The 22386-nt window shown below is 44.3% G+C and overlaps 1 protein-coding gene across 1 annotated transcript in view; it reads left to right on the top strand.

The window, feature by feature from the left end:
• The window catches only part of LRRC56 (leucine rich repeat containing 56), a 48592-nt gene extending 28749 nt beyond the window's left edge, over window positions 1-19843 (top strand). The window contains 9 exon segments of the mRNA XM_061999707.1: window positions 6134-6230; window positions 6636-6833; window positions 10184-10358; window positions 12345-12539; window positions 13957-14021; window positions 15111-15238; window positions 15994-16187; window positions 18620-18969; window positions 19643-19843. Coding sequence (XP_061855691.1) covers window positions 6134-6230; window positions 6636-6833; window positions 10184-10358; window positions 12345-12539; window positions 13957-14021; window positions 15111-15238; window positions 15994-16187; window positions 18620-18969; window positions 19643-19843 — 1603 coding nt within the window.
• The last annotated feature ends 2543 nt before the right edge of the window (window positions 19844-22386 follow it).

The following is a 22386-nucleotide window of genomic DNA, read 5'->3' as shown; positions in this document are numbered from 1 at the left end:
GAGAGTACAATGACACTATTATGTAAGCTTCCTATTAGAACATATGTTACTGATTTAAGCAACATTCAGGCTTTAAAACTTTCTGCTTCTGATGTCAGAATTATCTGTACAACCAAATCATTGTGTGCTGACAAATGGACTGGATCGTTATCACAGTGCAGCTTGATGAATTCAACTTGATTTCTGTAGATAGGAGACAAGATTTTTTTTTCCCTTGATTTTGTTAGACTGTCACTTGGTCACTCTTAAAAATGAAATCTCTCTGATTAACAGTGCACTTGTTTTCAGGGCAACTTTTAAAAAAAAATAATATCTGCATCAATCGCTGTTTTAGATGTATTGCTACTGAAGATTTATTCAGCAAATGTGTGTGTGCTTCAAGATGCTGTTTGCAAGTTTAGTGGATTTTGTGTTTTATTTCTAGGTGAACCAGCTTCCAGAAGAAACTATGGTTTTCAAGTTGATGAATGTGCTCAGGGTTGTGCTGTTTTAAGTGTTTACTAGGTAGCTTGAGCTCAATGGAGCTATTAAGATTTATTGTGGTGAAACCAAGAACAGAATTTGGCTCTCTAGGTCTGAGCTCCGCCCAGTAAAATTTTGGCTGGAGTAAATCAATCCCTAAAGAACAAATTTGTTGGATTAATGGAAGAACACGTTATTTCTCAAACTTGTTATTAGGTGCTGTAAGCCAAACTGTTCCTTGCCTCTGTGCTCTTCCCCCCAGACTGGGGGAATGATAACAAGATGAGAGCATCAGATTTCATGGGAAAAAATCCTGAATAGTCATGCACAAGTAAGGAGAGTGTTACCAAGACCCTCACAGAAACACTGGGCTGTTTGATGGGTTCCTGTCCCTGCAACAGTATCTGGAGATAGATGGAACCCAAGTTTCAAGATCTTCCATTTATTAATATTAATTCTTTAACATCAATGATAAATGCAAGTTTGTGGATTGAAGGTGAGTCTAAGGGGGTCTGTGTTGGTTTCTTGGCACTTTTAGATACCAAACCCATGATTTGGTATTCAGTGCTTGTTCTGAGTGCATGGGTGTGTGTGTGGGGAGTAATTACTCTGGAGAACACTGGTTTGGCAACCTCAGAGGCTGTAATCCTCTGTTTATCACAACCAAAGAGATGACATACACCTTCCCACCTCATGCACTATCTCTCTGCTTCAAATCCAACCTGCATGAACCATAGCAGAAGTGAGCAGAATATATCAATGTTTTGCCTATTGATTCCTTGCCCTTTCTGTAAAGTTCCCAGCTTCCATGGCACGCAGGATGGGACACTTGTCCACTGGAATTGAATTATCCATTGTGGACCTTAATGGGAGCTACATTTCCTCTGCAGTGTCCTTGGGTTCCTTCTATATGCTCTTTGTTTGCACATCACTGGGACGCGACTATGCTGCCTCATGAAACCAGCTACCACCAGCTTTGTACAATGCCTCGTCTTTTCCCTATTTCAGCTGTCAAGCTTCTCATTCATATCCTCTACCCTATTTTGGGAATAGATGCTGTCATTTTCTATACATTTATATCATGCGTGTTATAGGGGGATTCTAGTCTCCGTCACATGTCTCAATTTTAGTCTCAGTCAGTGATTGTTTTTAAGGGGTGTTTTGTTACACAATGTGTGTAACTATATTGCATTTTCTCCCTGCCCTGTTTAATTGTTATTAAGAGTTGTTTATTATTATATTAAAAATATTTTACCCTGGTAAATTATTGTCAGACTGCAGACTCCCACTGATTCCTTTTCTTGTTAAGAAGTCACAGGACGCATCTCACCAGTTAGGGCTGATATGCCCCTTTGCACTTAATGTGAGTGGAAACACCTCCATGTGCACACCCACACGCACACAGCCATCACATGTATGCTTACATGGCTCCTCGCTTTGCTCTGATCCCTCCAAGGTGGATGTGCCAGAAGCAGCAGAGCTGCTCTCAGAGGAGGCACTCCCATCTCTTGCGGGCTCTTCGGTTCTCTTCTCACCAGCTAAAGTATTTCAGAAGTGTTTTCAGAAGTGCAGGTGCATGCAGTTGTTGGCAGCAGCTTGCTCTGAGTTATGTTGCTCTTTTATCTTACACCAGCCGTGCTCTCGGGAATCTGTGTAGTAATTAATGAGGGAGTTTTCTCTAATGCTGCAGCGTGATTCACGCAGCTTCCAAAAGATTAGTTTATTAGTTACCAAATAAAATATTTGCAGATGTACTTTGCTGTGATAAGATCTCTGACTGGAGATGACTTACTGTGAACACAGGAGTAAAAATCCGCAGGGCCAAAATGTGACTGCATGACCCAGAATTTTAGGCTCCTCCAGCAGCTAGCACAACCCCAGAGCCAGCAAGGGGATCTTTGCTTCCGGCTATAACTTGCAGAAAAGTTTTGTGGTTGGGGCTGAGTGGAGGAAAATATTCTTTTGCCTCTTCTCCTCACTGCTGCCTGCATATAGTGGCAGGAAAGGAGGGAGAGCAGTCATTTGTTCTCTATAAGAGTTGGAGTACTCATCTTGAGGGGCAGTGGATAAAGATACCTTGGCTTGCTAGCTCCCTTTCCTGAAATAGAGCATGGAGAGCAAAAGTGGGCCAAGTGATACCACACAGTGCAACAAAGTTCATGCTTTCTTAGTGTCTTGTTTCATGGGTTAAAGGAGAGCTTGGGACAGCCAACTTCAGCCTCGTAAGAAACCACTTCCTGTTAGCTTCCCTGTTTGTTTTCCTTTTCTGTAGTGTCTGTATAAGCAGGTTTCAATAGCAAGACCCTATTATCAAACACTGGATTGCATTACAAACATGCAGCAGTTCTGCCTTTTGCAAGTACCCAAGATGTGGCATGTACAACCTAATTCCTTTGTCTGGGATACTAATACTACTCAACTTTTATTCGTGTTAACCTTAAACACACTTCTCCTGATTTATGCCAAAGTTAGATGTAGGAGAGTCAGGGCTGCAAGGTGTGAATGAAACTGTTATGATTTAGCAGCATAACTTAGGAAGAGTAAGGTAAGGGGATTTTAGAAGTAATTTAAATTAGTGTCTTCTGATGGTGTCTGCAGCAGGAGAATGCTTGAAGACTTGTTAGCTAATAATTCCATGCTTTGAGTGGCTTAGCAGAGGGTGTGTGTAGGGACTGACCTGTTGACACGCAGCAGGTTCAACCACAGCCAGCGCTGGAACTGAAATCCATAACAGAAGAGAGAAATACAATTTAACTCTGGGGCCCTCGGACCTCTGAGTAGGAGCAGGGGACTGCTGCTTCCAAATGCAGGAACCAGTTGAGGCTTTAGCAGTAGAGAGGGTAGCTGTTTCTTCTCAGGGCCTTGTGTAATAACTATGTGAGAATTAATCTATTGCTTTGTTTTGGCATCTTTTATATTGACAGGGAAATGTTAGGAACAAGCATATCACCAAAAACTCCTCCTATAGCCAAAGACCTAAAACTTATTAGTCATCCCTTACAATACCATATGGTAAGTAATCAGGTTAGGATTGTCTTCAGTTTTTCTGGCATAATAAACAGAGTATTTATCAGAAGCACTTGCTCCAGTGATACCAAAATGAAAGTGACTGCTTTCATTTACCTGTGTTCACTGGTTTACAGAAAAGAAAATTCTGTGCCAGAGTAAGCCTGAAAAACTCAGCAGTGTGTCTTGAAGTGTGTCTTGAAAAGAGCAATATAATTCCTTCACATTACTCCTAAAGCTATATTTGTGTGTATGGGTGATGTGTTGGCCTTGGTTGACGGTATGTTCTGCTTTTGTAATTTAATGTCATTTCTTTCTTGTTATAGGCACGCAGCTTGCAAATCTAATGACAAATTTCTGTAAATATTACTTTGGGAGGCATCTGTTCCCTAAGGAAGCTTTAGAACCAGTGTTTGTTTTATTTGTAAAAGATGCACAACATAAATAATCCCTGGAAGATCTTCTGCAAGACTGGGGATGTGACAATACAATCCTTCAGGTCAGAAGAATCTGAAGGAGTACTTGGAAAGAAATGTGGTGAATTTTCATCTTTTTAGGGGCTTATCTGGTCATAGTGCCGCAATGGCAAGCACTCCCCATTGCCCTGACAACTAAAAGGTGATGTAAAGTAAGGCTGCAGCAAGTTTGCAGAAGGAACCATATTGTTTATGCGTGAAGGAAGTTTCTGTGTGTGCATGGCATTCTTCATCCTTGTTTCTCTCTCCTAGACAACAATGCCCTGTGTCAGTAGGGGCAAGCTGTCTAGATGCACAAAATTCAGTGGAGACGTTGTGGTTTACAGCAGTTGGGAGTTTTCTCCTACAAGGAGGAGTAGCCTTAGATAGAAAGTCATGTCATGGGCCTGAGATTTTTCTTCTTTGCTTTGTTCTGGCCATTACATCAGCTGCACTGTTTGTACTTCAAAGGCTATAAAATGTTATGTAAACACATTGTATGACGTGTAAATAAGCTCCATCATGAGCTTCTTTATGTCTGCAGCATCCAGGGAAGAGATGACCAGAGACACCTAATGCATGAGGCCCCTGCCGTGGTAGCGAATGAATGAAGTGAATGATGCCTGTGGACAAACTATGCCCTGGAAGGCAGAGAGATAAAAATCCCCTATTTCATCCTAGAAACTCTGGCAAATCACAGGAGAGGGGCATCTGGGGATATTTTTCCATGCATCCATCTTTTATTCAGCCTTGCACAGTCTCCTTTCTCCTGATGTGGCGCTTCCCAAGTATTCAGATAGCAGAGAAAAAGACAAAAAGTGCAGACAAGGACAATATCTTTACCCCCTTGTAAAAGCACTCCTCCTGAGCTCTAGGACTGGCTGGCTGTGCAGTAACTCTAAGCAGGCCATTGGACTGTAGGGGGGTGGCTGCAAAGCCCATCAAAGCTGCAGGAGATTCTCAGAAGGCAATGCAAAGCTGCTCTTTCTTCCCGTGGTCCATAAGGACAAGACATGAGTAAGGGAACCATTACCTTTATTCCAAGATCAGAAGGAACCCCATGACCATATTCTTTTATCTCCTGCATTTTTCCCTAACTAGTGCATTAAGTATTAAAGTGTGTATTATTTACTGTAATGTATATTTAAAAAAATGATACTATAGAAGATACATACTCCACAATTTTAAAGTCCAAGAATCTGTTTAAACAATATTTTAGCTGTTTGGATGTGATTCTGAGCAACTGGCCCTGATTGAGCATGGGAGTTTGACAAGATGACTTCCAGGAGTCCCTTCCAGCCTCAGCCATTGCTGTGATTCTGTGAACTCCATGCTAGTCTCTACCTCCTCTGATAAACTCTCCTTGTATTTAGTTCACTACTGTTTATTTCTTATTATTCAGATAGTCTGATATCATGGCTACCCTAGAGCATTCTGAGCTTTTGGTTGGTTTGGGATTTGATAAAGAGATGTATTTTGTTTATTTTTGAGTAGTGATTTTGTGCAAAAATGGAAGGTGGGTAAGTCTCCAATTTTAATTGCCACCATTTTTGCATTTTGCATTATCTTTGTGTTGTATACTGTGGCAATGTCAGTGGGACATTACACATCCATGGAGTTATGCAAGTCAAGAGGGGCTTTTCTGGGTTAGGACCAGAAAGTTTGGAATTTGTATAAATGATCCTTTCTTTATATCTTGCTAGACCTAAAGGGTGGGAAAATAGGTTAGAAAGGATTATAATTTTCTGATGATTCAAAAATAGTTGGCAAGTGTTGCTATTCCTTTCAACTGCAAAATCAGAAGAAATCTAACTCCGAAGAGGACAGAGTGAGATGACTGTGCAATCAGCTCAGATAGATAGGTTAATTTGGGTTATGTGTGTAGAGCAAATGATGCCAGCGTAAGCAAACCTCACTTATTTCTTAGCAATTACCTATGATTTATGACAGCATTACCATGATGTAGCTCTTGGAAGACTCTTAATCAAACTGAACTGAAGCGACATGTTGTCATACAAGAAAAAAGATGTCTGTGAGAGAGAGATGGAGTGGGGTGTAATTTTAATCGGTACCTTTGAAGGTGAACATGTTTAATGACATTTCTTATAAACAATGTGAGATTTGAATGCAGTAGCAGTAGCCTAGTCTCAGGAAAAAGAAAGCTAGCCTTTCATCCATTCAAATAGAGCTTGAATTTTTTCTTTTATAAGGGATCTTGGAACCACATTGTCCCATCTCCAGGTGCTGTGGATGGCTTGCTGTGGGCTCTCAGATTTAGATGGGATCTCTTCCTGTGGCTCTCTAAAAGTAGGTCCTGCCAAATGACAATCTCAAAACTATTGTCAATTGATATTCTTTACTTGTAATCTTTGTTTTTTTCTCACTCTTTGGTTTTTTTTTTAAAGGACTTTGGTTGGGTGTCTTGATTTGCATGTATTAGTTTAAAAGACACTACAGGTGGGGTTTGGTTTTTTTTAATGAGCTGTAACATTCGGGTCTGATCATGAAAACACTTAATGCAGCTTAGGGTTCCTTGCCATATTAGCACTAGTTATTTAATGTGGCAACAGCTCCACTTGAAAAATGTTCACTTCCATGCCAATTTCATGCTGTGCCATGTGATATTTCAAATATTAGAAAACATTTTGCAAAGCTTGAGTATTTTTGTGCAAGCTTGTGGTTTACATATTTATTCTGTTCACTTCTGCTGAGGAACTCTACATTGCCTATAATAACATTTCTGACCTGAGCCAGCTGACCTGGTTGGAGCACCTTGAGGTTTTGGACCTGGAAGGGAACAATATTGAGGACATCAACCAGATGCAGTACCTGGGACTTTGTTGCAAGCTGAGCCACTTGTCAGTGGAGGGCAACCTTATTTGTCTGAAACCAACTGCAGAATCCACAGAGGTGAGGACTTGGTTTGCACATATTGTGTTGATTTTTGGCAGGGATTTTTTAGTTTGAGTGATGACATGGGATACATTTCCCATCTTACATTTCTCTTGATTTTGCCCTCTCATGGGTATTGTCTCCAAGATGTGCACAAATGAAATATAATGAGTGCTAGTAAAAACTCAGGCCTGTTTCCTAGCAATGTGTTCCTTCTTACCTGTGAGAATGGGATTAAACTATAAATCAGCTGTTCTGATCCGTACAGCTCTTCTGTCTCCTCCCAGCTTGCCGTATGAAAAGGCATCCTAAAAAAAGACCAAGTAGAGCACGGATCCTGGCCGTATGGATCCTTCTAGCCTGTAGGGATTTTGCAGCAGGTTAGAAAGTAGCCAGTATTTTTCATACAAGATGTGCCAGTTGCGATGTCTCAGTTAGGTCTCAATCTCTCTTTGGGCTTTTGCGTTTCTTTTGGAGGCTCCAATGGCAAGTGCTCCAGGACTACCATGCTTAAAAGTTGAACCCTCAGAAAAATGATGCTCGAGATAACTATGAGAAGCTGTATTGTAGGAACTGCTTGTTGTCCTGTCTCCTGAAAGGTTCAAATCAAATGACCAATTCACCTTGTACATCCTGAAATGATAAAATAATTTCTGCAGAGGTATTTTGTTGAGAGTATGAGATCCTCTGTCACAAAAATGAAAACACAGTAATATGAGATCTGCTTTAGGTTTGAGGCATATTTTACATCTTTACAATTTTCAGACACTTGAGTTATTAGCATATTTTATATATAATTATTGACTTGATCATATCCCTTAATGAAAGGAGACACAGAAGGTAGTGCTTTAACTATCATAATTTTCCTCTCTGGAATCCAAAACAAAATATTATACACTTGCCTTTCCGTTTTGAACTGGTAGAAGTGCAGTTTAGAGACCACTTTTGTAACTATTTGTAACCAACATGATTTCTCCATCAACTTTTCTCCCGTACAGAAGATGCAATCATGAGAGGAAAAAACATTCCTGCTAGATAGCTAAGTCTAATTCCTCAGCCTTCTCCTTCTAGTCTGGCCCCTGCTACAGCTCTGTGAAAGCTCTCCTATTTGTTTACTTTTAATCTACAGAATGCCCCAGCTAAATTTACTGCTCTTTCTTCGAATGGCCTGTTTACTCTCTGTAATTTGATTTTCAGATGAGCTCATCTTCCCCTGTTATCTAAACCAAGAGCAGGAACCTGATCATAAATTCTGCAGCCTCTGTTGCAGTAATGTAACATGATGCTTTTCTCCAAGAGATCATGGCTGGAAATTGGCTGTAGCCCAGGCATCATTCAGAGTACATGTGCTATGGGGCAGCATGGAAATGGGTTGACTCATTTTCTAAATTAAGATTAAAGGCTTAGTTGAAGAAATTCAGTGCCTGCCTCTTAACAGCAACAACAACAACAAACATGGGCTTTACTTGGTGAGTTCCCTCTGCATTGTGTGGAGGGAGGGAGCATACAGCCAGCCAGGTCCCACAGGAAGATTTCTCTTTGTGAAAACTCCATGTTCAATGAGGACTTGACTTTGTGAGATTTGCTAAATTGCATGCAGTGTCTTAAAAGCATTAGATTCATCTAGATGAAGTGACTGATTTGTAGGTAGCTGCTCATCCCTATTCTGCCGCTAGCAGTGCCCTCTTGCTTAATACCTCCTTTAAGCAGAAGAGATTGCCATCAGCATTTGCTGCCTTCTGTAATTCGAGACTATTTTAACCAAAAATATTCCTATTGCAAAGCAGAATGACCCACTCAGTCCTGAGGTATTGCTAAATTTTCCCAAAGATGAAGGTGCCATATGAAGGCATCTTTCTACTACTGGAAACCACAAAAACAACCCAAAACAATTAGCAGCACAGTTGTAACTGTTCTGAAATACTTTTGCTGCTCAGAGGTTCCCCAGGCATTGGCACATGCTTGTGAATCATTGAGAACCCATCAGCATTGAGGAAGGGGGCTGCACCCCTGCATTCCCTCTGGCTGGCACACTGAGTCCATGTGCATTGAGAACAATCGGGTTATTTTTCCAGCACACAGAGAAGAAACTCAGGTGCAGTCCATTTCAGCCTTCTGTCCCCCTGCAGTCTCCTCCTTCTCTTGCAGAAGAAAGCATAGTTTGTAGTAAGCCATCACTTCTAACAGTTCATAAAGTCCCACATTGAACCCTGGGTGTCTGATACACCCTGTTTCAGTGCTGCCATTCTCTGATACACTGTGCTGCCATTCTGCAAGATCTTGACTGGCTTGAGGGCTGGGCAGAGAGGAATCTCATGAGGTTCAACGAGGGCAAGTTGCAGAGTCCTGCATCTGGGGAGGAACAACCCTAGGGAGGAACAACTTCTGGAGAGAGTCCAGCAGAAGGTTACCAATATGGTGAGGGGACTGGAACATCTGTCTTAGGAGAAAAGGCTGAGACGTGAGGCTGTTTAGCTTGGAGAAGAGAAGACTGAGAGGGGGCCTTATCAATGTTTGTAAATACCTAAAGGACAGGTGTCAAAAGGATGGGGCCAGTCTTTTTCTGTAGTGGACAGTGACAGGACAAGGAGTAATGGGCATAAGCTGGAACACAGGAAGTTCCACTGGAACGTGAGGAGAAATTTGTTTTCCATGAGAGTGAGAGAGCCCTGGCACAAGCTGCCCAGGGAGGGTGTGTAGTCTCCTTCTCTGGAGGTTTCCAAACACACCTGGACATGTTCCTGTGCACCCTGATCAAGGTGAACCTGCTTTAGCAGGGGGCTGGACTGGATGATCTTCAGAGGTCTCTTCCAACCCCCACCATTCTGGGATTCTGTGATCCCCTGAATACTGCACTGGAAAATCAATGTAGTTCATTCACTGTGGCTGTTTAATGGGCCTACCTGAAAACATGATCCATGACAATGCTCATTCTTTTTTCATCAGTACATTAGCAACACTCAGAACATGCTTTCAAGTTTTCTGTCAGCCGAATATTGATGTGCCAACCAGAGAATCCCAAAAGCAGGGAGAGGGGCTGGCTGAGTGCTGAGAGTGCCCAGGCTTTCCATGGTCATCAGTGGCCTTCTGTGCTTCCATACATCATACATAACAGCAAAGGAGCTTTTGGTGGGAGGCATGTGTTTGCACTGCTCAGGACATGTTCACAATCAGTTCAAGTACAAATTATGTTAAGAGAACACAGTGAAATGAAACTCCTGACTCTATTTCTGTTGAATGAGGTGGATAGATTTGTCTCCTTTCCCATGATATGGCAGTTGTACAAATGGAGCACTGCTCTGCAGGTGGTGCATGTCCACCATCTGTGAAATAAACTGTTCAACTGACCACCTTCTCAATTTCTTCAGGAACCAGATTATAATTACAGAGCTGAAGTAAAAAATCTCATTCCTCACTTGAAGTATTTGGGTGAAATACCAGCAAGCCAGACGTCTCTTCCTTCCAAGAAGATGCGTGAGAATTGGCAAATCATCAAGGAATCCATCAAGGAAGGTGGTTTAGCTGGAAACATCTCCTGGTTAGGTATGTCAGGTTTCCTGTCAAGGTTCATGTTTCAGGTTATGATGCATGAAAAAGAAAGATGAAGAGCAATCTGGCCTCCTCATAGCCAACATTTAATTATAGTGAAGAGGATGTTATCTTCTTCGCTTGGGCAGCGAGGAAGCTGGAATTCATTATGGTGCAGATTTAATGAAAGCATGGTCATCAAGAGCAGAAAAACACAGATGACATCAAGCAAATCCAGCAGTAGCTGGAAGTCTTAATGTTCATTCTGCGTGATGGGAAGAGCAAAGTTTGGAAAGGAATAATGTTTCAACAGTGTCTGTTCACAACATTCAGTTGTGAAGGCAATTTTGTCACTACCCCTCAATGGTAGCAACATCCTGGCAACTGAGACTGCACAGTCCTGTAAGAGATCTGTTCCTTTTTTTTTTTTTTGCCTCTCTGATTAAGTCCATTCATTAGCAGAGCAAATGTTTGAAAATAAATCTGTTGTCCCTCTGTTTGTAGCTTTGGTTATAGTTCAGATGCCCCTGCTTTTACATATCAGCATGTACCATTAACTATTACAAAGTATTTCCTATAACTGCTCCTGTTGTTTCCCATTAGAGTGGGCAGTGCAGTTGGCTTCCCAGCCCCCAAGCTGTGATTTGCCTGACAACTGTACTCCATTAAAAATTTAGTTTGTTTTGGAATAAGTACATACATTTGTCATTTCTTTAATCCCTATGGGTCCAAATGATTAGTTGTAATAGTAGTTATGGTAGGGGAAAGAATCCATTAAAATCTGATCCCTCAGTGATCCTGCTTTGGCAGCATCAGCTATGCTTCAGAAAACTAGTTAACAAAGTGAGCTGACAGAAGCAGCGGGGATGGTGCACAAAATTGTGAGTTTCTGCTGTTTCCTAGTATAACCAGACTTAGATTCTTGCCTTCAGCTCTAAACCACTGAGCTCATATGGTCAGGTTCAGACATCTCCCTGTTTGTCTTTCCTGTAGCCATGTTGACTCGAGTGGTTTTCACACAGTGTGTATTTTGTGGCTTTGTATTACAACTACAGTCAAGATGTTTTAAAGATCCCAAATACTCAGCTCTTAAGGAAATGGCCATGTCATTACAGAGATGATGGCTCCATTGTGGAGCTGGTAGATGCTCAACACTTTAAAAGACACACTATTCGAACAAAATTTTGCTCCCCTCTGGGTTTTTGGCTGCCCACACTGCTCTTGGAGCTGTGCTGCACTCCCAGGACAGCCAGTGGTCAGGCAGGTGGTAGTATGAGGCTGTGTCTGCCTTCCTTAGCTCTTGTATAATCCACCCTGCCCTGTAGCATTAAAAAACCAAAACAAAACAGTTTTTGCCTTTCTTTCTGTGCTAGAGACTAAAAGCTATCACTGCCATTCCCAGACTTCTGTACCTCCTGGTATGGGCTTTGCCTTGACTGACTAACAGCTCTGCTGAGGTGGCCATCTCCATCTGTGCTATGCCTGGGAATTTCAGTGATATATTTTAAGGCTAAAGGCTTGGACTGTGCCTGTGGCACCTGCAGGCAGGTGCACATCAAATGAGAGGCCACTTCCTCTGACCCTGTGCATGAGGGCAGGGAAAGCAGCAGAGCCCACTTGTGGGGCCATTGGAGGCAGGTGGCAAGCACGGAACAGTTCCTGACCCCATACTCTGCCAGTAGTCAGCCCCTGATGCCTGGGAGCAGAAGGAGGGTGGGCAGGGACTTTGACTGAGTTGGGAATCCCCAGGTTCTGCTGTCTGCAGAGGACAGCTACGGGGAACTGCATGCAGCACCAAGAAGCCTCTGTCTCCAGGTTTGACCCATTCCAGCATGTTTCTTGTAACTGCAGAGACATTTTTCCATCCCCTACAGCTCCAAGTGTGCAGCAGCAGTCACTGTATTAGCACTGTATTAGAACTGTATTAGCACTGTATTAGGGTGATGGTGTGGTTTGAAGCTTTGCACGACTGTGCTTACACTAGCAAAACCTCTCTTCTAGAGCCATATCTTGGGGCAGTAGCAGGGCAGCCTGGATGCAGCCCAAGACTGCCCACAACTTCCAGACCTGGAGCTGCACAGTGTTCAGCTAATGCAGGGCCATCTAGCAGTGCCTCCCTGCTGCATGGTGGCTGTCCTCTTCCAAAGCCCACTGTTTCTGATGAGTCAGAAGATGTCTACAGTGATTTGACACATGGTAATGTATGTTCTTTCCCACACCTCCACCTCCTTCTGAATGTTATTATTGCTGATGAAAGCCTGGGTGCTTTGAGTGCCACCCAACCATGCCACTGCTAGATCAGACTCAGCATATGTTTTCTTCCATGGGACTCACCTGCTGTAGTGTGGGCTTTCCTTTGTTTCCCTCTGCAGTAGAAGGTGTAAGTCATATGGGCTTTCCCCTCCTCAGCCCCTCACCGCTATGCATTATGTCCCTCTTGACAGTCCCATACTGCAATGGTGCTCCTTTGAGCTGCACCTCCTCACAAGCTGTCCTGCTGAGTCCTTTACATGACACGTCAGCTTACCTGGGGCTCACTTAAGCCACATCTGGGTACATCTTGTTCAGTCATAGGAATGTGGCCCAAGGTAGTCCTCCAGAAAGGCACATCCACTGAATCAAGCTGTGTATACTGCAGTCCAGTGCTGCAGCAGCAGCATCACTGTTGTCAGTGATCACTTTCTTTTGGGTTCCCAGGGGTGGATCTCTCAGGGGTGGATCTCTCAGCAAGAGGAGTCAGTCCCTTGACTTCAATTAACCTGATCTACATGCTAGCCTGAAACACAGGGCTACCATTGCTCTTCATTCCCTGGCCACCTGGAAGTACTGCCAAGTTAACAGCTCCTGGGGACAGCTGGGTGGAAAGGGACTTCACTTCTGCTACAGTATTTGGAACTTCCCAAGACTTCCTTCCCTGGCTCCTGGAAAGACCATGCAGTGCAACTCCACAAGCCCATAGACTGCAGGTTAGATGGGAAGCTAGTGCTTGTTTTCCTAGCATTGTGAGCTGCCGTTCTCAGATGCCAGTCCCAGCTCAGTTCCTTGCTGTAGGAAGGACTCAGGATGATGAACGAGATGAAGCAATGAAGTGTCAAAAGCTGAGGGCGCATTTGGAAAAGTATGTGGAAACCAAGTACAGAGTACGAGACTATCATTTCACCTGCACTTTCAGGTAGCTACAACTGATACAGACAGTGTCACTCAATGTTCATTCTGCTCCTTTGCTGCCTTGTGTCTCATTTTAGCAAGAGCATCTACATAGCCACATGATGAACCTGATTCTGATCAAGATCCAGCTGAAAAATAACCCAGCAAAACAAACAGAAAAAAACCCCAAAAGTATATATAGTTGTCATCTGGATCTGTTCCCTGATCTGACTTGCCATGTGGCCACACAAGTCTTTGCACCAGCACAGTGGAGGAGGCAGATCCTAGCAGAAACAGAGAAACTGCCTCTGAGCAGCAGTGTCAGGCCATGCCAGCTGGCACTATGAACCTGTGCCATTAACTATGGCATCTTCTTGTTAATAGGAGACAGTGGTGACTGATTTCACAGGCAACATCGTTTGTTGAACACTGGAGTATAAATGTGTGTTTTTTTCTTTTTTCTTAGGACTTGGTCAAGTTATGTGTGGGAACCCCACCAAGGCCCTTCATGCCAGGAGGCAAAAGTTAGGTGTATGTTTTTCATGTATACTTCATATTCCTGCCTGGTGACTCCCAGAAATCGAGGGATAAACTGAACTCCCACTGTGGCTTGTAGCAGCTCACTCTCTTCTGTAGCACAAAAGCCCTCCCAGATGCAACTGGTCTTTGAGGAGGACAGAGAGTCTTCTGCCCTGATGTTACAAAGGTGTCCATTGTTAATTGCTATCAGCTATAAAGGAACAGGTGAAAAATCACATATCGACTGCTGGCAGCATATTTCCTACTCTCCTAGCTGAGCCAAGGCAGGATGGCAAAATTTGGCAGTATTTCTACACCAGCTATTAAGTAAAAGATTTTTTTTTAGCAGTGTTTTTCTGATGTTGGTGTAAATAGCCAGATCCCTGGTGCTGCAAGGTCATGCCTATTGACTAAACCAACCAAATGCCAAGGGTTGTTCCTCTCAGCAGTGGGTGCTGCCTGGCCCTGCGCATCAGCCTCTCATTTCAGCAGTCACTTAGTGAGAGGATGCCCCTGCGTGTACAGGGGTGCAGTCTGGCTCAGCATGGGTCACTTTTTGGTGCCCTGGGGTTCATTAGTGCCCATTTGTGCTAACTCAGGGGGACGATATGCACAGGACACCTGCATCATGCACTCCGCAGCCTCGCTTGATGCTGACTGATGGGAAAGAACCACTGGAAAATGTGTGCCCCTCCCTTTTCTCTCTGCTGCCACTGCCTGAGTGCTGGAAGCTTTTCTGAAACAAACTTGGAACTTTTGAATTGCTGTGTGTTATGAACTAGGATATGGAAAGGACTTGTGGTCATGCACTGGGTAGAGCAGTGTCTGAGGTGCTGGCCTCAGTATGCTTATTGGTATAGATGGGCTTGTACAGGCTTATACACAGTGAGACGCACATCAACAGTTTTGTTATTTCCTCGAGCTGTAATAGTGCACATCTGAGGAGTGGGGCTTCTTAAAACTGAAGAACAGGAAAATGGATTGGGTTGCTGTGAAAACTCGGGGGTAACAGCAGACTTTGATGCCTTCTAAAATCCACAACTGAAACAGAGCTGGGGGGAGCTCCTGAGGTCATTGAGATAACTTCTGTCATTTTTGCAGGTACCTGCAGTGAGCCCTTTGAAACCGTGCAGTTCTAGGAGAGAAAACCTTTATGGCTCTGGAGGAGAAGATCTGCTTCGGGAAGATGTGTCCTCTGAACTAAGAGTGCAGAGAGAGCAGCACAAGAGGTGAGAGAGCAGGAGAGACCTCCTGGTGCAATAGAACAGGCATTCCCTTACTGGTCTAATAAGAAACAACTCCTTGGCCACCTGGTGGTGATTCCAGCGTGTAGGCTTGGCTTCTTGCCTTCTGTCCCCGTGGTGGCAATACTGCCGTCCCTCCTCCCTGCTGGAGCAGCTGCCAGATGGGCAAGGCAGAAGAAACCTGAGGGAACTCTGACCTCTCTCGAGAGCAAGCTGAAGATCAGCATAGGCAGGACAGACTCCCTTGCTCAGCCAGCTCAAGGAAATCACATTTCATAGCTAGTAAAACATTCTTGGCCCTGTCAGTGTCTACCTTCAGACAGTAAAAAGAAGAGGAAGTGGATGAGGTTTTCTTCAGGCATCACATTGACCTAAACAAACAAAAGGCTGAAAGGAAAATAACGCTATGCTGAGATTCCCCCACAGCATAGACAGATAATGGTTGGTTTGGAACTAAAATTGGCTTTTTAAACCTGAGCTTACTTCACTGCACAGTATTTTAAACATGCCCCATTCACTGATTAGCTTTAGGATACTTTCAGATAATCAGACCCACGCAGCTTAGATGGCTGATCCATTTAGAATGACTTTCCATGTCTCTACCAAAGTGAGAAATCACAGTGTGTGACTAAATCCACTGCCTGGGTGTCAGCCTCTATGGCCATGCTAAGTGGCACTTGACTGGCTGCATACTTACAGCTCAAAAGCTAACTGAAAGTATGATACTTGATGTTGTCCAGGTGCCTGCAAACAGGTCAGCAAGGAAAAGCTGCCCAAGCGCTGAAGGTAACTCTTGGTGATGAGGAAGAGGGTAAAGACTGCAGCCTGACTGACAGCTGTGAAGATAAATTGAGGGAGAGCTGTGATGAGGACCTCATTAAAAGGATTTCACTTGATTCTTCTTGCCAGTCCTGTGTCTCCCAGTCTTCCTCAGGTACTGGACCTAAAACCTCTGGGGAAGGGCTAGCATCAGATAGTGACATGCTACTAATCCTTTGTGAATAGGTGTGTTAGTACCTGCAGTGTTTTCTGGTATCTGCCTTCTGTGCTCTAGAATAGCAGTTTGGAAATACTATTGCAGCTCCAGACCCTAAGTAATCCATTCCAGTTTTTAAGCAGGACATGTTGGCCAGCTGTGTTGACCATCAGTTGATGGATTTCAGCTTGGACCTGTAGAATTAAGAGGAACAAAGCTGATCTTACACGAGCTTAGCATTTAGTGTAGAGGAAGGATGTGCCACTTTTACCTTGTGTGATTAATTTATCACAGTGCCAGGTGACTCTAAAATGCTGTCATTCCAACTGAGCTATATCTTACCCCAATTGGCACTGATGGAAATAGTGACTGAGCTAATAATTAATGTTTAACTGGGCAACTGGGAATTCTGGAAAGATATGCAACCAAGGCATGCATTCAATAACGAGTTTAAAAATGAAACGTGCCCTTGTCTCAGGAACAGAGCCAAAGGCTTCTCTGGAATTGCATTTACATAAACCAAAGCTGAATTCCCACTCTTTACTACTTGTTGAATATTGTATTTAAGAGTATTAGAAACATTAATAACAGTTATTCCAAATACCTGGTGAGTAGAGGAGCTTACAAAAGGACAACATTTCGGTTGTCCATAATCACTTTTTTCAGCCCAATGAATATTAGCATGTCAGTTTTCATTTTAGAGCTCTTTCACAGACAAAAATTTACCTATTAACATTTTGAAAAATGTATTTTGGGAAAAAAAGCCCCTATTTATTAACAGTATCTAAACAAAGTCTCCTTAACAAGAACAGAAGCTGTTTGGAAAACTCTCAAGGAATGGCATTTTGTCCAGTGGCCACAGAAGTCTCAGATTTGCTCTCACGATCTCTTTAGATTTTATCTGATCTTTTTTACACTTTGTATGATTTCTTTAGATTGAGTATAATTTACTCTGATCTCATCATCTTTGTAGATTGAGTAGAAAATGCTCCAAATGTCTCCCAGCGTCATGCCCTACAGGGCTATGAAAATGGATGGTTGGGCATAGATGTTCCTATCTTGTAACCAAATCTGCTAGGTTTTGGTTACAAGATTGGCTGAGTGGTTTAAAATCTAGTATTGCCTAATAGAGGTGACCCAGCAGCTGGCCATAATAACCAGTAGCTTTTGCCCACTGTTGCTAATAGACATATATGTTGTGCAGAGCAAATACCTGATAAAATCTTAGCAACTGATCAACTTTGTTCGGCAAGGCACCTGAAAATACACTTGAACCCAGTGTCAAGATTTGGAAAAGTGATTAAATGCCTCAACTCTTCAGAAATGTGTCCTGCCCAAGGTGATTTTCCTACAGAAGAACTTGTTGCTGGAAAAAATCTTTCTGACCAGGAAAGGACAAGTGATCTGAGCAAAACCTCTCTCATGTAAAAGTGCTGGCAGCATGAGATCCATACAATTTACACCCTTGGGAAGTCGATGAGTGTTATTTTGGGCTCTTGAGTCAGGCATATCAGTCTTTCAGAGTGGCTCGACATAAAAACAAATTTAAAACCAATGAAATTTAGACATTTTTAAAGCATATAGGATAATGGAAACTCTTCAGTGAAAATTTTATATCTGCTTTATGTGGTCACCTAAGCAGTAAAATACATCCCTGTCAATTAGGAGCTATAAAGATGAACTTTCTGGGCCTGGATTTTAGTGGCTCATTGTTTAGATTGTGTTCATGTCCTGGGCCTTAGATGCTTAGGTATGGCTTGTTCTTTCGATAGACGAGAGTGATTGGATCCCTGCTATATATAGAATGATTTCAAGCATATATGCATGCACTTTGTATTTCTAAGTCAGCAAGCAGATTTTTCGTCTCTGTATGTTGGGCTAAAATATGAACAGCCAGGTGGTAGCCCTGTATGGAGTGCAGTGTTTTGCCTAGCAGTCAGACACCTTCCCTAATTTTAAGGCTAATCTCAAGATCTTATTCAAGATCTTATTTTTAAATGTGGATACACTCATCCTGGATTATTCCTGTGCCTTGAATTTCAGACCACTGGATGGAATCCTCAGGTATTTTAAACAAATCAGTGCAAATACTGGCCAGGAATGATGCAGGTATGCCCCTGCCCAAGAACAGGAGGATGGGTGAGCTGCTCTGTCTCTCTGGATCTGTACATGAGAAGATCACCAGCAGTACTGACAGGAAGGGTACTGAGTAACCCAAACCTCTGACTGTCAGGGGAAGCAGTTACAAGGGCAGCATCTCTTTGTGCCCCAGATCACATCTGCCTACCCAGCTCCACAACTCAGCCTTCTCCAAAACCTTTTGCTCACTGTGTTGGCCATGTAGGAATGAGACAAACTGGTAAATCACTGTGCTTCCCCCCATATTTCAGGTTCATCGCAGGCTCAGGAGGGTGCAACATCCTCGAACCTAAATTGTTGTCTAATTCCATCTCCTCCAAAAGGCCCTTCACCTGCATCTGTAATGGGTGTTGCAGCAAAGCCCTGGAGAATGAGGAACTACAGAATAAGAACCCTAAAAATACCCAGCCAAGAGGAGGACAGGCAGTGGACACAGTGATGCCAGCCAAGGACTCAGCAAGAAACATCAGCCCAGCGGCTGGGTGAGGCCCCTGCTGCCCTGCTTCAGCACAGCGTGGGGGCTGCCTGTGGGCCCCAGGGGCAGCGCCGGCCTCCCGGCAGCATCCGCCCGCAAGGGCCTGCTCCAGCACCAGCAGCTGCAGCCTCTCTGGGGAACACGGGAGGGACTTCACAGCAGGAAAAAGCACACGTCTGTGTTGCCTCTGGAATCCTCTGCCTGTTCTGTAAAAAGAACTGCTTTTGCTGACATTTACTTTCATCTGCCTAATGCTAACCGGAACATTTTCTCCTGTTCCTTACAGCACAAGCACTGGAAATTTTGTATTTCCTTGAATAATAGCCTGGAATTTTCTTTTGTTTTTACTGCTCCATTTGCATGTTCCACACATGAAACCAATGCCCACATCTCTTGCAGGGCTCTTGTGGTGGCTCTTGTTCGGGGCTCTCCTTGGGTAAACCCCAGGACAAGTTCGTGACATCCTACTTCAAGGTTGTGGGGTTTTTTTCCCTTGAAACTTACATTAATTCATGTTAGGAAGAACTTTGGAAGATTAGGCATTGCAGAAGTATCACATGCACCAAAACCAACCAAGTAGTTGTGACATGACCCCTTGATTTCAAAGTTAATGCTGTCATTATAGAGCAGCATCAGCAACAAGCATGTGCCTTGTGTAGGAAGCTGGTGTGCCTTGTGCTGGTGTGCCTTACTGTGCCTCCTGTGCGTGGCAGCTTTCTGGACGGCTTTTAGAGTGGGACATGGCAGAGCTGGTGGGGAGAAAGGAAATATCCAGACCTGGAGGGCAACTTCACTGCAGGGTCGGTCTCTTTTCCTCAGGCTCATCATGCACGAGAGCCCTCCTGAAGAGATCACCCACCAGCAGCCAGCTGTCTGCTCACCCCTTCAAGCCTCCAAGAGGTTTGGACTGATAAATGCTGCATGGCTCCTGACTGCCAAGGCCGTGCCGTACAGGCCCACTGCCTCAACAGCATCTCAGAACACAGCTCCCGGGTGCTAGAAGCCACCCAGGTTGGCCGCGTGTGTTGGAGCCGTGTACACAGTGTGCTGTTGAAGGATCGTTGCTGTCGTTCGGCTGCTTCTGCAGGCTCAACGCAGAGCTGCGCAAGTAGAGCCGTTCAAGTAAATGATGATTTGTCTCAATTAAGGCTACAGCTGGTACAGAAATACTTCCTTTAAAGAGCACACGCTGATCAACAGAAGAGCTAATCAACCTCTTGTCACAGAAAAACGTGCTTATTTTTGCAGTCTTCATGCATCAAAGCAGAACAATCCCTAACGTATTTCCTCTCATCCACATCATACCCTGCTCGGCGAGTCAGAGCAGGGAGCCTGCAGCTTGTGGAGCCGGCTGGGGGTGGTGTGGGACACAGGGCACTCCCTCTCACCTCAACTGCCCAGAGTGGATCTTTGCAGTCCTGGGTGTTCAACACGTGAGGAGCAAGGCCAGGGGCTTGAGAGGAAGTGTTGAGTGGGTTGCAAGGGAGGGGTGTGTTGCCCAAGGAAGAGCCCAAGAAGGCCAGGTGGTTTCAGAGCCTGTACCCCTTGGAGCTCACCCCATGCTCAGGCACCCAAGGTATGTGCTGCCCGTGTTGCTGTGGGAGTGAATGCTGAGCAGTGGCTCAGCCCAGCAGGAAGGTGTTTGTCTGCTCCATAGCTCCCTGGCAGCATTCCTCTGGCTCCCTCCAGCCAAACACCGCACTCCCACTAGCAGAGCTGACCTCTGTAGCAGGTGTCGGGGCTTCACACCCTGCCTGTACTTTTACACAGGCCTCCCACTTCCAGTTTTTTTTAGATCCAATAGGCTTTCTGATTTCATATGAATGAATATTCTTAACTAGTGCTATAGCAAAGACAAGGCAGGGAAGTAGGGAATGGGTTTTAAAGGAATAGTCTCTTAGGTTTTCTGGCAAGATTCAAACATCTGTTTTAGTGTCTGCAGACTGTGAGATGCTGATCCACTTGACTGTGCCTTACAACTTTATTGATGTTGCAGTCTGAAACCAAACATCATCACATTTTTCCCAGTCTAGATTACTGTTAGCTATATATTTTTAAATCCTTGAAAAAACAGTAATTACATGATGAGTTAATGAATTGGTTTATGTCTTCCTTCTACTGGTCAACTTAACGTAGAGGAGCAGAATAATAAAGCAAGCCCTAAAACTTTGTCTTGTCATGGTGATACTTTCACCACTTTCTACAAAAAGATAATTGGGAGCTTGAAGCTCATTTGCCCAGTTTTGGTGAGTCCTAGAGGAAATCATCTATCAGTAAATCATTTAAAACTATGTGGCATGCTGTTCTGTGCAAAACAATGAGTGCAGGCAGGATTCCCATCAGATGTCTCCCAACAGCACTGCCTGTGTCCTCAGACAGGCTCCTAAAATTGACTTTTTGCCAGTGTCACTGATCATGACCATCACCAAAAAAAAACCACCTGACCTTGTAAAAGAAAGAAGTGGCAGCATTTCAGAAATGCTCTGCACCCTCCCTGCCTGCTTGAAGCCCGAAGCTCTGGCTGCAGTCAGCTCTGGTGACAATCAGGCCCTTCTCTATAGGCAGGGTCAGGCAGTGGATGACAGACAGGACTGCCTTCTCCAAATATTCTGAGCTTCCCTCTCAATTTGCATCTTTGATTCCAAAAGAGCAAAGGGGAAAAAAAGCAAAAGTGAGTTTTTGTACGTGGAAGCCGAGTCTGCACATGTGCATCTGCAGTGCAACACTCCGGGTGTGAATCTGGAAAGCACTCTCTAAAGTGCCTGTGAGCTCCTCTTGCAGCAAACACAGCTTGGCTCTGTGTGCACATGGGGAGAGGAGCTTGGCTGGTGGAGAGGCTAGGACAAATGGTCAGAAAAAAAAAGCTCTGCCCTCATGTGTGGGAAGTAAGAATCACTGAGGGTTTTGTCAAAACCTTTGAACTCAGGGTTTCCTGCTCTAACTTCCCTTCAGGTACACTGCTGGTAACTCTCATGGGTGCAGGTAGTGTGTGACCTTCAGAACACTCCACCCCCCACCCCAGACTAGCCCCCTGTGCCCCGCTAATGGCCTCAGTGAGGCAGTGGCATGCCAGGCAGCGGCGTGGCACATGTGTTCAGAGACAGGAGAAGGGGTATGTGCTCCCTGTTGGCCACTGTGTCAGTCGGGCATCTACGTGGAGTATCAGTAGGGGTGGGTGTGTGAGCTGGGCTTGAAGCCATGTGCTTGTGTGTCCTAGCAGTGCCACTGTGGGGATTTAGTGTCCAGAGGTGACTCAAAGGCCTGAGGAGCAGTTGGCATGAGGCTTTGAGGCTTTAGTGGCACCATGCTGCCACAGAGAGCAGTGAGGACAGGAGCTGGGGCCCTGGGACATTTGCAGGGCAGCATCTTGATTTCACTCTCCTCATTTGAGCTTCTGGATTATTTGTAGATATGTTCTCAGATGGACCTTGTGGGCAGGACACCATGTGCTTATCTGGGAAGCGTGCTTGGTCTGGACCTGCACTGCTGACCATGTGCTGAGGGCAGGAGGCCAGAGGAGAGTGCTCCTGTGCTCCATGAAGC

The sequence above is a fragment of the Colius striatus genome, chromosome 7 (genome assembly GCF_028858725.1).
Source record: "Colius striatus isolate bColStr4 chromosome 7, bColStr4.1.hap1, whole genome shotgun sequence".
NCBI lineage: Eukaryota > Metazoa > Chordata > Aves > Coliiformes > Coliidae > Colius > Colius striatus.
Note: the sequence above shows the minus strand (reverse complement) of the source record. Positions and strands in the feature narration are given on the sequence as shown.